The sequence below is a fragment of the Pteropus medius genome, unplaced genomic scaffold (genome assembly GCF_902729225.1).
Source record: "Pteropus medius unplaced genomic scaffold, Ma_sr-lr_union100, whole genome shotgun sequence".
Classification (NCBI taxonomy): Eukaryota; Metazoa; Chordata; class Mammalia; order Chiroptera; family Pteropodidae; genus Pteropus; species Pteropus medius.
Window position 1 is genome coordinate 19352592 of NW_024352787.1, and position 15555 is coordinate 19368146.

The 15555-nt window shown below is 36.3% G+C and overlaps 1 protein-coding gene across 3 annotated transcripts in view; it reads left to right on the plus strand.

The window, feature by feature from the left end:
* Positions 1–569: 569 nt before the first annotated feature.
* VPS41 (VPS41 subunit of HOPS complex) overlaps positions 570–15555 on the plus strand; it is a 168449-nt gene continuing 153463 nt past the window's right edge. For 2 of the 3 annotated variants that reach the window (XM_039849427.1, XM_039849429.1), the window contains exons 1-2: positions 570–618; positions 9144–9182. In XM_039849427.1, the coding sequence (XP_039705361.1) occupies positions 598–618; positions 9144–9182 (60 nt within the window). In that variant the 5' untranslated portion in view covers positions 570–597. Of the gene's footprint in view, positions 619–650; positions 681–9143; positions 9183–15555 lie in introns of those variants that run through there. The other variant, XM_039849428.1, reaches the window with a different exon arrangement.

The following is a 15555-nucleotide window of genomic DNA, read 5'->3' on the forward strand; positions in this document are numbered from 1 at the left end:
GGAAGAAGATGTCAACTTAAAGAAACAAGGAGTAGGAACTAAACAGATATTTTTTTGGAGTATAAATTGTTCTTTGATTCTCTTCTGCAAAGATTGCTTTCTATTCACTTAATATACTTAAAAAACAAGGGCAAGAACACTTAGACTAAGCAGCATTTGATAATCAAGTCTTTGGCATCAAATGAGGCTAAATTTGAATCCTATTACTGTGTGTCATTAGCTGTGTGATCTCTAAGGCACGGTGTTCTCTCTAAATGGAGATAGTAGTAGGGAGTGCTGGGAGGATTAAATGAGATAATTCATTCAAAATTAAATCCAGGGCCTAACACATAGTAAATATTAACAAATACTATAATAATCACACACAAAAATAGACCAACAATAGAATAAAACATTTACAATGGTTATGTTCAGATTCTCCAAAGCATAATTTCATGGAGCTTGCAGGTTTGAAAGCAGAAACCAATAGCCAGCCTCACCATCTAGAAAAGACGCCCAGCTCAGATGCGGCTAAAACTACATTTCCCAGCAGTCCCTGGGCCCCAGCGTCCTGTTTTCCTTCAGTTCCGGGTCTGTCACGTGACTCTCGTCAGCACTATGGCGGAAGCAGAGGAACAGGTAAAGGCTGCAACTGCTGGGAGAAGGAAGGTGGTTGGGGGCTCGAGATGGAGCATGTGGAGGTGCGAAGCTGCTGGAGAGCAAGGCAGGCCCACAGCGGGGCTGGCGGGCAGTGAAAGGCCATTTCGGGAGCAGAGACGCGGGTGGGATACCTGCTCTTGGAAGGCTGAAAGCCTACCGAAACCCGCCCCCGGCGATCGTGAGGCGGCCCCCTTTTTTTTGGCGGGCGGTAGGGGTCTTCCCCTGTGACCTGTGCTCAGTGAAATTTTTGCTTGAAGGTAGCGTGGGCTCCCAGGGATTTACTGCCTATGAGAGGCATAAGAGATGACATTTGACTTTTGAGGCCAAATGACTGAAATTTAAATTCCTTTCCACTCGGTGTAGGATAGTGAGAGTGGATTTGCAGAAGGGCTGGGAGAGGAGATGATGAATTGTGTTTCGTATCTGTTGTATTTAGATACAAAGCAAAGCCACTATGGTAGGTTCTCTTTCTTAATATGGCTTTAGGCTAGTTATTTAACTTTTAAATACAAGATGAAGAAGTGCCGTCCTTCGAAGGTGGTTTTAGTTGAAATGAATTAGTACACAAAGTCAAAGTGTCTAGTAAAAATTGGGCATAGTAAAAGATACGAGGCATTATTTGTTGCTTGTAGGACATCAGATGGCAATGTCCAGTCAGCACCTAGCAATGTGGCACTGGAGTTTAGGGTAGAAGGTAATGAGGCAATAGTTATTTTCATACAGGCAATAGTGGCAGTCAGGCATTAGTTGAAATGACAGAGTATCATAAAGGACACAAAAAAGAGTAGACAAAGACTAGAACCTGGGGAACTACCTTTATTTTCCATTAACAGGGTCATTTCAGCTTGGCACTGTTTTTCCTCACAAATTAATGGGGCCATCAGTTTCCAAAAGTGCCTCTAAGCAGGGATTTGATGATGAGCTGTTTAGTACCACAATAACAGAAGTTTACCTAGTTTATAATTTGTACCATTTGCAACATACTTCATTTATATAATGAAAATTTGCCCTGTGTACATTTGATTTATGCCAATAATTAAGAAATAAGTTAGATATTTGGTTTGGGTGCTTAATTGTGATAACAGAGGAGTCCCCTACTTACCACAGGAGCCTCCCTTTTCTGTTCATGGCAGTTCAAAGGAAAATGCTCATTGACATGTAATTTCATGACTCATTGCTGGGTTTGATGATAGTGATGAAATTGGTTTTCATACTGTTCATCTTTCGTGTTGAAATACAGTTTTTTGGTGATTTGATTTAAGAGCAAAAAGAAGAACTTAACATTCTTAGATATAAGGTAGTAGAAATGGAGACAGTTGCTTTTTGTATTTACTATTTTGTGCAGGAGAGGAGTTTGACAAAGCTGTCTGATGTAGAAAGACATGTAGAAAGTTAGTGATAAAATTAGGATGATTTGAATTTTACAGCATTTTTCAGTTTTTACTTTGCATTTGGTCCTCACAGAAGAATTCTGTGTGGCAAATGTTTTTTTCTGATATGTAAGTCAGGACTAGCACCTATGTTCCAAACCTTCCAATGGCTTCTCATTGCACTCTGAGGAAAAGCGAGAGTCCTTGTAATAGCCTAGTTGCCCTACAGGGCCTTGCCCCCATTTCTCTGTCCCCTTTCTCTGACCTCATTTTTCACTGCTCTTCCCTTCTATCACTTTGCATCAGCTCTACTTGGTTTCTCTAGCTTCAACAAGACTGGCATGTTTCTACCTAAGGACTGTTGTTCTGCTGCTCCCTTTTTTGACCCCAGATATCTACAGGGCTTTCTCACCCATTTCCTTTCATGTCTTTGTCCGAGTGTTATCTTTTTGAGTGAGACTTTCCCTGACCATTCTATGAAACCTCTTTCCTGCATTTTTCTCCTTAGCGCTCATCTTTATTTTTTCTGTCCATTCTGTATGTTTTTGTATATTCTTCCCATTAGAATGGAAGCTCCACAATGGCAAGGATTAGTTCACTGATGTATGTCTGACAACTAGAATAGTGCTTGACACTCAGTATGTGTTAGCAGTGAATTTTGCAGATAAATAAATTGAAATTCAGACAACTTAAGTAACTTCCTCAGACTTATATCTATAATAAATCCCATCTTCTCTCTTCAAAGCTATGGTTTTTCACTAGAACATCCTGCCTTTTAAAAAATACTTAAGAATGTAATTCTAAATTATTTTTTTACTTTATGAATAGAATTAGCCCTTATCACCTTCTTAAATTTCCTTCACATCATCATTTCATCTTTGATGTTTTAACTGCCAGCATATGGTTAGAGCAGGCATTCACTCCTCCCTCTTAGTCTGTGGTGTCAGTGTCATTTTCAAAAAGACCAGTAGCCTATTATCAATAGCAGAAAGGAGCAAATATTCACAAACTGTTGTTCTGTTTTTAAAGAAATTTAGTAAATAATTGTACCTATATTATCAGCCCTTTTTCAATTAAAAATGGTTAAACTTTCTCACTGTGCTTTGTGCATTTTGCATTAAATATAGTAGGCCTTTATTAAAGTATTTGAAGGCTGAAAGTATACAAAAGTGAGTTAAATAAATTTTCTCATTGTTCTCTTCTGATACTTTGAGCTTTTTAGAAAATCTTGACATAATTTTTCCCCCCTGAATGCTTTAAGAAGTGAGATGTGTTTTAGAAGTAACTACGATGACAGGTTATGGCAGAGGAAGATTTTTTTCTTAGCACCGTGTACTGTGAATGCAAACAGCCCTTCATGATGAGCAATACAGAAGTAAACCTCTCTTCTTAATTTTCCTAAGCATGGTGTTCTTTGGTGATTGCTTTATCTCCCCTCCCCCCTTTAATTTTAGGAAGAATCAAAATAGTGAGATGTGTACTAAGTGAATTAACGTAAAACAGTTCATAGACCCTCAAACCAAAAGTCACTTTTTGGATATGAGTGAACATTTTCTAAGAGCTATTGAGAGCTCTTTGTTTATGCTGAGTGTGGTAAAGGTAGTCCACAAAAATAACTACACGTATGTTATATAGTTCACAGGAAAAGTTAAGATCCTGCGTTCTGCCTGGAAATCTTCTAAACAGCAGTTTTATCTAGCACCAGAAAGATTTATAGTTGACCTTCATAATCATAGATGCCCAACAGTATTTGTCCAGACGTCCCTTATGAATAACATTCTGCTTGAAGTCTGGTTGTTTGTGTATTTGTCTTATCTCTTCTACAGATTGCTGAGTCCTCAAGAATAAGGACGAGAGCTTACTCATGTCTGTATCTCTCACAGGGCTAGTGCTTTATAGGTCCTAGGTGCTTAATAAAATGTTTAAATTAATTTATTAGGGGGAGACTGGCCTTCTCAATTGAAAATGTCAAATCGTAAGGTTCAGTAGAATTTGTGTTGGCTTTTTAATTTAATTGAAACTTTTGAAAGTTATTAATTCATATGTGTTGTAGAATACATTCCCTGCACTCCTCATTCTGCCAGCTCCCCAGGTATCCTGTCATCTTTCCTACCAGACAGCAGGGAACCTAGTCCATTAAAATTTTTGGTCAATCAGACCATCTATTCCTTAACCAAATTGGATAGTTTACTTTTTGAATTCTCCCTCTTTGTTTTAGAAATTATGGAAATTCTGTCTTTATTGTAGAGCATTTACGGATTATCAGAGGCACATTCATGAGCATGTATATTCCTATGTCGTTGTGCCCCATGTGTAAAAGAAAAGTCAGCAAATATTTGAGTGTTTTCTTGCCTGAAAGTTGAGGATTTTACTCTCCAGGACTCTTGTATAACATGAGATACAGCATTTTAAAGTGGCCCAATTGAAATGGTTGTCTTATAAAGAGGGCAACGATTTATCATCCAAATGTGGGTGTATCTTAGGGATGCACGATTCTCATTTCTTACAGTTTGGCCACGTCAGAGCATTTAAAAGCAACTTTACTAATAACGAAAGGAAAAACAAAGCCCCAAACAAGAAGTTGCAAAAGCACAGGATCAGAGAACTTTTTAGAGGGCCTATTCTTTTACCATCATTTAACTAAAGTATAGTCACAAGTTAGCTTAGTTGGACATGCTTATTGCCTTGTTAGTTTTTCCTTTCATATTCGTGTGGGTTGGTTGGCTAGAGGCTGATGTCACTAGCCGATTTTTAGTAGCATTCTTAGCACCCATATTACCACCTTGGAGAGGGAGCGCTTGTCAGATCAGAGGCTTCTGGGTTTCATGCAGCTACCCATTCATGGCTGCTCAGTCACAGTTGCTTTTTTGTCTTCTAGGTACTTGGTACTTTTTATGTTTTTGTTACCAAATGCTTATGATTCTAGGCTCTTATTTATAGCTATGTAGCTGAATCAGAATATTTGAAATGGAGTGTATTAGCCAGTTCCTCAAAGTGAATTTAGATGGTTCCAATGCAAAGTCAGATTTGGGATTGGGTCACTAAGTCACCAAGGTGGGGCAAGTATTAAGGTTTTTCATTACTTGCAGAATATGACAAGTGTGGTGGCCGGTAGCTGAGGCTAGTGGATTGAACATGGTTAGTTAACTGAGTCTTCTTGCTCCTGCTAGTTCCCCAGGTATTCTTTTATCTTTCCTACCCAACCAGCCTAGTCCTTGGGTACCCAAAACCTTTTTGAAATTGAGGCTCTGTAACACAGGGATATCAAGTACATATCACAAAATACTTCCTCTTTCCTGTGCCTGTGTCAGACATTGGGAGCTATCATGCCCTCTCTTCCATTAAATTCTGTTATGACACATGGGTTGCTGGGAAGGGAGAGAAGGTGGCAGTACAGCCTTGAGTGTTTCCTGTCTTATCTCCAGCCCAGTCTGATTCCTGGGGCTTGGTCTGTGTTCTGTTTCTTCATCCTGTAGAGTTTGGAGCTGTTTTTTTTTTTTAGGCTTCAGCCTCTCATTTTCCACCAAATTCTGTTCTCCTCCCTAACAAACTGTGTATACTCTCAGAATCCTGAGGGCTTTACAACCCAGGAGGTCCTGGCTTCTCTTTCTTTCTGGACTGACAGCCTTCCTGACCCCTCTGGCCTCTGAGGCCAACTGTGCTGAGTTGTGTTCAAGGCCACTGTTCTGGGCTCTCTGCTGATGTTAGGATTAGGGTTGGGAGTAGGTTGAAAGCCTTTATTGGAGGAGTCTTCTGAGAGTTCAATTAGCACCTTTCTTGGGCTGCTGCTAGGTGATTAACATTCTGTCTGAATAGCTCTATCCCTGTTTTTTGCTGCCTTCTTCCAGGCTCCTTTCTGTAAGTGTCTCCTAGATAGGAGCTAATAATTCCAGCATCTGCCTAGAGAAAGTCCACTTGGTATTGCTTGTTAAGTGGAAAAGAAAAGTAATATGTAGAGGAAGGAAAATGTTACTGTTTTAGATCAGCTGCTTATTTCTTATCATCATCACCAGAAAATGAGTGTTTAGCTCTTCCTTTGGGTAGTATAGTGGGGGGACAAAGAGGCAAAACCTTTGGGTTTATCCACAGTGTATTTTAAAGGATAACCATTAGGATAAGGCTGTTAGTATTTGGTGCCAGCTGAGGGGTATAGGAAGATAATTCTATTTTAGGAGGATAATCCTGATAGCAGTTGATGAATAGATTCAGGGGATTTCATGTCAGGGCACCAAGATCATTAGGTTTGGATAGATGGTTGAGTTTAAGGATTGATTTGCAAAAGAAAGGTAAAATGAAACAATTGTCTAGTTTAGCTTTTAGCCTGTTGCCCAGAATTCGTTCGGTGTACATGTGTGTCACTGGGTACCTTCTAGCCCATCATTTTTGTTTCTACCAGAACATCACAATTTTTTTTATTGTGGTAAAATATACATAACATAATATTTACCACTTTAATCATTTTTAAGTTTGTGATTCATTGGCATTAGGTACATTCATACTGTGCAACCACTGTCACCACCCATCTTTAGAACTGTTCATCATCACAAACTGAAACTCTGTACCCATTGAGAAATAACCCTTCATCACTCCCTTCCCCAGCCCTGCTAACCTCTGTTCTGCTTTCTCATATAAAAGGATACTACAATATTTGTGATTTTGTCTGGCTTATTTCACTTAGAGAACAGTACAATTTTATAACTTATATTTTCATAATTCGAAGTTAGATTCTTTGAAAGATAGAGTGTGAAATTAAAAAATATTTGAAAACCAATGACTCTAAATTGTAATAATTGTAACCTTTCTCAAGTTTTCTTGCCTCTTGGATCCCTTACTGGGGATGTTTCAGGTCATGTCTTGTTTGCCTGTCTGTCTCTAGAGCATTAAGCAGAGAGACTTGATGAATGAATGAAACTAAGAAATAACAGAACTGGCTAATTCTTGAAGTCATTCATGCATTGCTTTGGTAGGATTGTGGGCAAAAGTGTAATATATATATATGTGTATTTTTTTTTTTTTTTTTTTGAAGTCACAGCTATGTTTGGGAGGTTTGTGCTGGTGCTTGGTGCTTAGGATAAGTCTGAGAGTGTTCTGGGGAAATGTTCTTGATTGATACCAGCATCCATGGGAAGTGCCCCTGAAAGCCTGGTTTTCCCTGAAGACTCAAGTTTCTGAGGTCTGCATGCTTTGAAGTGTCAGATTCTGGCACTGCCTGCTTTACACTGAGAAGCAAGAGTATAATTTGGTTTAGAGTTTGGGGATTGAAATTGTTGGATGGGGACTTATGTTTTTGTTTTAATCAAGAATGTAAGTGGGATATTTGCCCTTTACCCCTCGTGCATATTTGAATGAATTCTAAATAAGAAAAAAAGTTTCTTAGGTTTAATGTAATTTTCTGAAAAGATAGTTAAGTGTCTTTTTAGAGTTCTGGAGTTGGGGAATAGGAATGTGTGTGTGGTTCATTGGCACAGTTGTCAAAGCCTGTTTTTGCTAATACTGATAACTTAATATCAAGGACTGTCAGGGATGGTAAGGATGTTAGAAGTTCAGCCTCTAAGCCTCAGCGTTCTTATCTCAGGGGTAATTAGGAAATTTCAAGATGCTACCAGTAAAGCATTTAGCATTATGGTAATATATATGATAGATAGATAAAGATAAAGATGTCAGAATAGTGACTGTTATTAAGTGGCGTGTGACCAAAAGAGAACGATCAGGATGGTAAGTGGACTAAAACCTTGAACTGAAGCTAGTTAGCACAGAGTAGAAACAATTTAGAAGGGTAGGCATGATATGTGTCATTAACTCTCTGGGGAACTATGAAATAGTAGTAGAATAATTGGCTTTTTAATGTATCATGTTGGTGCTACCAACATAAAGTTACTGTGGATAGATTGTAGCTCCAAATTAATAATAACTTCCTAATACTTAGAGTAACATTAAACTAAGTAGGCTGCATTGGAATGTAGAGGAGGTTCTCATGTTCATCATGGTTAATGATATAACTACAGTAAAATAATTACATGTAACTTTCATCTCAATTTTACAGATGGCCTTTGAGAACTGGGACTGTATTGTTCACAAGGCTGATCCCCAGGCAACCTGTGCCACCTGCCGTGTTCTTAGTGATTGTCCATGAACAAAATTAAAATGTTTTCAAACACCAGATTTGTATTTATCCTGCTATCCAATTTGCATTGAGTAATATATGCATCTAACTTTCTTTAAAATGTTCATTTTTTTCTTGAAAAATATTAGTTATATCTAAAATGTCCCTTTTTTTTGTTTTTCTTTATCTTGTGGATTGTAAAATACTTACATTCAGTGTCAGCATATTAGTTGTAACCTTTTATTGCTATTGATATCTATAAGTACGTTAAGTAAATCTTCATTTTGCTGACCTCTTTGAGGATGCGTGGCATCAGCACATTCTCCCTTTCAGTGGACAGGTGAGAGATTAGCAGGATCAAGTCAATTTTTTTTCCTTTTTGCTTTGTTTTTTCCAGAGCAGCAAGATTCATTATCTAGCAAGAGGAAAACTGTGTTAAATGGCAGAATTTGTCTTCCAGTTAATGGTTTAAAGAGTAGATGTAAATTATACAGCTTGTTTGCACACTGTCTGATACGTACCACTCGAGAAGAATTCTTTTGTAAGAGCTGTTTAAGCAAGACAATCATTTTAATTCAACCAGGTTAATAGCATAATAATTAATAGCACAAGAGCTTTTCATTATAAAAATTGGCTTATAGATAATTTGAGATGGCAATTTCCTCTTCCCTTCTGAGATTAGTAAGGCTGCTTTGCCAGACCAATTTGCATTTTTAGCAAGAGAAAAGCCTTCCATGTACTCACATAACAATTCCTGGCATCATTTGTTAACCTGCTGACCACTTGGAGGTCAGCAGGAGCAGTGGATTTGTGTGGCCCCAGAGTAACCATCTCAGTCCTTCAGGGTGTAGAGAAGTAGGAGTCCTGTGAGAGTCAGACTATGTGGAGTCATTTAAACTGTAATTGTAAATTACCTCCAAAAAAGGGCAGGTAGGTATTGGTGGTAGAGACATGAGGACTCTTCACTTGAAAATATTTTTTATTCTTTTGTCATCTGTTCTGACCGTTTCCCCTCCCTCTGTGTTTTGTAGGAAACCGGGTCTTTTGAAGAATCTACCGATGAGTCTGAGGTAAGGTGGTGGTGGTTCAGGAGCTTGGGGTTTTCTAGCTAATCACGTTATCATCGTGAACTTGTTTTGCCTTGCTAAAATGCAGCATTCCCAAGGCTGGGTGGTAAAGTAGGGCCATAGAGGATTGTGCCTTGAGGAAGAACATGCTAGTTGTCTTTAAAACTATAAAATAGATCAGCTTAAAAATAAACAGGGAAAGAATCAAAAAATTTTCTCTTCATCTTGAACAATATTTTAACCTGAAGCAGTAGGAAAATTGATGCAAAATTTTACAAATTAATCTTGACATTAAAGAAAAAAATCCATTGTAAGTTCAATATTTATTCTTTCATCATTCTTTTTATAAATATGGCATGCTCATTGATAGAATTTCTGAATCATTGAAATTATAGTGTATTTCATAAAATCAAAAGAAGGTAATTACCTTAAAAGTTGTCAGGAGCTAAGTTGTATTAAAGACTGTATTTTAAGGAGAAAAAAATAATGTATAAGGAAAGGCTTTTTAAAAAATTCTTTTTCAAGACTATGCAGAAGAAATGTTTAAGCATAATGCAGATTAATTAGCTTACTATTTTATAGATGGACTAAAAATAATTATATTTTTTCCTTTTACTATTTAGCTCAGAGGAATATAAATGTATCTATGGTAACCTGCTAGAAATCCATAGCAAAATGATTGCAATTTTTATAGTCTATTAAACTTGGGTTGATATTGCATATAGTTATTATATGAATTTTGTTTGCTTTGTCAGGGCAAATGTGGGCTTATACACTTACTCTAGAGAACATCTTACATATTATACCATCATACATTTGTAGTTTGACTAGTCATGGTTCCTAACATTTTCACTACTAAGGACCTCTGATACTCTTTTTAGGGCTCCTAGTAATGCATTACTGAGTTTGCTTATAGCTAGGATATAATATTTGTCAATTTTAAATAAAGTATTGAAAAGTATTTCAGGTCACCATTCTTATTTTTGAATATCTCTAGTTTACTGAGAACCCTGTGTCTTCAGAAACACTGATACAGAGTCCTGCAGTGTTAGAGCCCTGTGTAGGTATTTTATTTCAGAGGTGAGGAAGATGTTGACAGCCACCTAAATCTAAATCTTTCTGCACATCTTTCAGCTGCTAAATGGATCCACAGGAGAGCAAACAAAAGCACACGTACCCCATGCTTCCAGCATAATTAGGAAGCAGGGAGTAATACAAACTTCAGTATAAGTGGAGAAATAAATATCTGAAACCAGCAGAGCCAGCTCTAGATTGACCGTGGAGCTGAGTGAGTTAGACAGAGACTGGATGGAAATGAAGAGGGTCCAGCTGAGCCTTAGAGGTGGCAGAATACAGATGAAAAATGACCTTGAGGATGGAGAGGGCTCCACCCTGAGTGGAGAAGTAGTGCATGTCAGGGACCTGGTGGATCTGAGCCCTGGCTATTGGGGAATTTAAAGGAGTGGACATGAAAGTGTGTGGAACCAGAGGTGACAGTGTTAGGATGAGACTTCTTCTAAAGAGGAGGGGGAGGCATCCCCTGGAGGCCTGGTGGTGAAGAGAAAAGTGAAAAGCAGGAGAAATTAAGGGTGCCCAGAAATTAAAGAATAGCATAAAAACAGGAGACTGACTTCTGCATATCTCTCTCCCTCGAGCCCCCACCATTCTACTTTCCCCTCTCCCTCCTCCAGCCCCTCAAAATGCCACTAGTTAAAGAAAATGCACTTTATTTGCCAATGTAACTGAGAGACCTAGTAAATTACCCAAGTATTTTGCCCCCTCCATAGGATCACCATTGTTGCTATCCAGGAAAATCTAAGACATTTAAAAATAAACTAAAGATAAAAGGATTAAGATATACAAATTACCAGTTATAAAAATAGTCACTGGGATATAATGGATGACATAGGGAATATAGTTAATAATATAACTATATGTGGTGTCAGATGGGTACTAGACTTATCAGGGCGATAGTTCATAAGTTATATAAATGTCTAATCACTATGTTGTACACTTGAACTAATATAATATTGTAGGTCAACTGTAACAAAAATTTTTTTTTTAATTTAAAAAGAAATAAAAATGAACTGAAACACCAGATAGCATTCCTACAAAACTATTATAGAAAAAAAAACAATGTGAGAATTAAAAATTTTTAGCTGAAGAAAACATTGACATAATATTTCATCATAAGTCTTTAAACAACATTCGCAGATGTCAAAAGCTATCTTAAACCAGAGCCAACCTGGTGCTCTAACCTGAGGGCTTGGAGAGATTCCCCACTAGCTCTAGGAAAGTGGCTGCTCTCCCAGATATTACTGATTCTAGTGTGTTTCTGGACCAGCAAAATAGTCAAGCTGCTGATGGACCAACTTTAGGCTTTTAAACATAGTGAGTTAGTTTGCAGTCCAATCTTGGAAAAGTTTGTCTTGGATTTCTTCCTCAGTTTAAATCATTTTCCAGTTCCAGGATTGATATTGTCAGATACCTCTTGATTGCCAAAGAGTGTTTATTTTTCCTTTTCTTCCTCAGTCTCTTCTTCCAATTGGATTTTGTAACTTAATTAAGCTTTCGCAAGTTGGGAACTTCCTTTGTATACTTATATCTCTCCTTTATTCAAGTGCTCAGATAATTTCCATTTCTATGAACAATGATACTTAATACTTTCAACCATGTATTATAATTTATTTGTCACTTTATGAAATGCTACACTTCATATAGACTGCACTTTTTATATCAGGAAGACCATAGTTTTAGGTTATTCTGAAGTGATTTAAAATTTTTTAAATTTATTTTTAATTTTTTTAATTGTAAAATAAACATAACATGAAATATGCCATCTTAACAACCATTTTTAAGTGTACAGTTCGTGTTATTAAGTATATTCACATTGTTGAACAGCCTATTTCCAGAACTTTTTCATCTTGCAAAACTGAAACTTTACACCCATTAATAACAGCTCCCCATTCTCCTTCCTGCTAGTCCCTGGCAACTACCAATCTACTTTCTGTCTCTATGAATTTGACTAGGTACCTCATACAAATGTACTCATACAATATTTCTCTTTTTGTGTCTAGCTTATTTCATTTAGTATAGTATCCTCAAGATTTATTTTGTTGCATGTTTCAGATTTCCTTCCTTTTAAAGGCTGAATAATATTCCATTGTATGTACATTTTGTTTATCCATCGATGGACACTTAGATTGCTTCCAACTACTGTGGAAGCAATAGATGCAGTGAACAATCCTGTAGTGAACATGGTTGTACAAATATCTCTTTGAAAAAACTGCTTTATTTCTCTTGGATATATACCCAGAAGTAAATATTTAGATCACATGGTAATTCAATTTTTAATTTTTTGAGAAACCATCATACTGTTTTCCATATAGGCTGCACTATTTTATGTTCCCACTAACAGTGCACAAGGGTTCTAATTTCTGCTGCCAACACTTTCTTTTTTTAATAGTAGCCATCTTGACAACTGTGAGGTGATTTCTTATTGTTTTTTTTTTTTAAATGTAAAACAGCTTTATTGAGATTTAATTCACATACTATACAATTCACTGATTTAAAATGTACAGTTCAACAGTATTTAGTATATTCACAGAGTTGTGCAGCTATCACCAAAATCAACTTTAGAACATTTTCATCATCCCAAAGAGAAATCCTATATCTGTTAGCAGTCATACTCCCATTTTTCCCCAAACTTCCCAGCCCTATGAAACTAATATGGATTTGCCTATTCTAGACATTTCAAATAAGTGAAATCACAATATGTGGCCTTCGTGTTTGGCTTTTATCACTCAATGTTTTTAAGATTCATCCATGCTATGGAATGGATTGAACCTTCATTTCTTTTTGTTGCCAGATATCCGATTGTCTGGATATACCACATTTTATCAGTTCGTTAGTTGATGGATGTTTGGGTTGTTTCCGCTTTGGGGCTATTATGAATAATGCTGCTACGAACATTCATGTACAACTTTTTGTGTGGACATATGTTTTCTATTCTTTTGAGTATACACCTAGTAGAGGAATTACTGGTTCATATAGTAACTCTATGTTTAACCTTTTGAGGAACTTCCAGACTGTTTTCTAAAATGGCTGCACCAATTTACTGTCACCAACAATAACTGTATAAGAGTTCGAAGTTTTTCACATTCTCACCAGTGTTTGTTATTTTATTTTATTTTGTTTAGAGCTGTCTTAGTTACAGCTGTCTTAATGGATGTGAAACAATATCTTATTGTGATTTCATTTTGCATTTTCCTGATAATTAATGATGTTGAGTATTTTTTTATGTGCTTACTAGCCATTTGTAATTTTTTTTTTTTTTTGAAAAAAATTCCTATTCAGGTGCTTTATCCTTTTTAAATTGGATTATTTGTTTTTCTGTTATTGAGTAGTAAGAGTACTTTGTATATTCTATACAGGTCCCTTACCAGATATATGATTTGCAAAGATTTCCTCTTATTCTGTGGGTTTTCTTTTCACTTTATTTAAATAACTTTTTAAAAACATTTTGTTTTATTATTAGTTTCAAGTATACAGTACACTGGTTAGACATTTATATAGTTTATGAAATGATCCCCTTGATTACTTTATCACCCCTCTGGCTCTACACATAGCCATTACATTACTGCTGACTGCATTCCCTATGCTGTGCTCCCCATCTTTAACCCTTCACCCCTTTCTCCCAGCCCCCTAACTGCCATCCCCTTTGGCCATCACCAGATTGTCCTCTGTTTTCAATTTTTTTTTTGTGGGTCTATTTTCAATTAGTTTGTTCTTTTTATTCCTTAGATTCTGCATATAAGTGAAGTCATATGGTATTTGCCTTTCTCTGAGTTATTTCGCTCAGAGTAATAACTTCTTGGTCCCTCCATGTTGTTGCAAATGGTAGGATTTCTATTTTTTTTTTTTTTTTTTTGAGAAATATTCGTTGTATATATCGAACCATAACTTCTTTATCCAGTTGTCTGTTGATGGGCATTTAGGTTGCTTCCATATCTTGGCTATTGTAAATTGTGCTGCCATGAACATACAGATGCATAGATCTTTATGAATTACTGTTTTAGTTTTCTTTGAATAAATACCCAGAAGTGCAGTTGCTGGGTCAAAGGTAGATCCATTTTTAATTTTTTGAGAAACCTCCAGACTGTTTTCCATAGCGGCTGTACCAATTTGCAATCCCACCAACAGTGTACGTGAGTTCCCTTTTCTCTGCATCCTCGCTAACACTTATTTTTCTTTGATTTTTGATGATACTCATTCTGACAGATATGAAGTTAAATATCATTGTAGTTTTAATTTGTATTTCTCTGATGGTTAGTGACCTTTAGCATCTGTTCATGTGTCTGTTTGCCATCTGTATTTCCTTTTTGGAGAAATATCTATTCAGGTCTTCTGCTCTTTTAAAACTGTATTGTTTGTTTTTTTTTATTGTTGTATTTGTTCTTTATATATTGGGATATTAACCCTTTATCAGATGTATTATAAGTGAATATCTTCTCTCATTCCGTAGGTCATCTTTTCATTTTGTTGATGGTATCCTTTGCTGTGCAAAAACTTTTTAGTTTGATGAAGTCTCATTTGTTTATTTTTTTCTTTTGTTTCCCTTGCCTGAGGAGATATATCAGAAAAGAAATTACTAGTAGCAGTATCAGAGAGTTTACTGCCTATGTTTTCTTTTGGAAGTTTTATGGTTTCAGGTTTTACATTTAAATCTGTTCTTGTATACAGTGTAAGAAGGTGGCCCAGTTTCATTTTTTGCATGTATCTGTCCAGTTTTCCCAACACCATTTATTGAAGACTGTTTGTACCTCATTATCTATTCTTGCCTCCTTTCTCATATATTAAATGACGGTGTAGATGTGGATTTATTACTGGATTCTATTCTGTTCCATTAATTAATGTATCTTTTTATGCTAGTATTATGCTGTTTTGGTTACTGTAGACTTATGGTTTCATATCAGGTAATGTGATACCTCCAACTTGGTTCTTAAAATTGCCGTGGTTATTCGGGATCTTTTATGGTTCTATATAAATTTTAGAATTATTTGTTCTAGTTCTCTGAAAAATGCCATTAGTATTTTGATAAGGATTACATTGAATCTATAGATTGCTTTGGGTAGTATGGCAATTTTAATGATCTTTATTCTTTCTTTTTGGGTATATACCATACCCAAGCATGGTATATGCTTGCATTTATTTGTATCTTCTTAATTTTTTTTTTCCAATGACTTAACATTTTCTGAGAACAGGTCTTTCACCTTCTTGGTTAGTTTGATTCCTAGATATTTTATTGTTTTTGATGCAATTGTAAATGGGATTGTTTTCTTAATTTCTGAAAGTTCATTGGTGTATAAAAATGCAA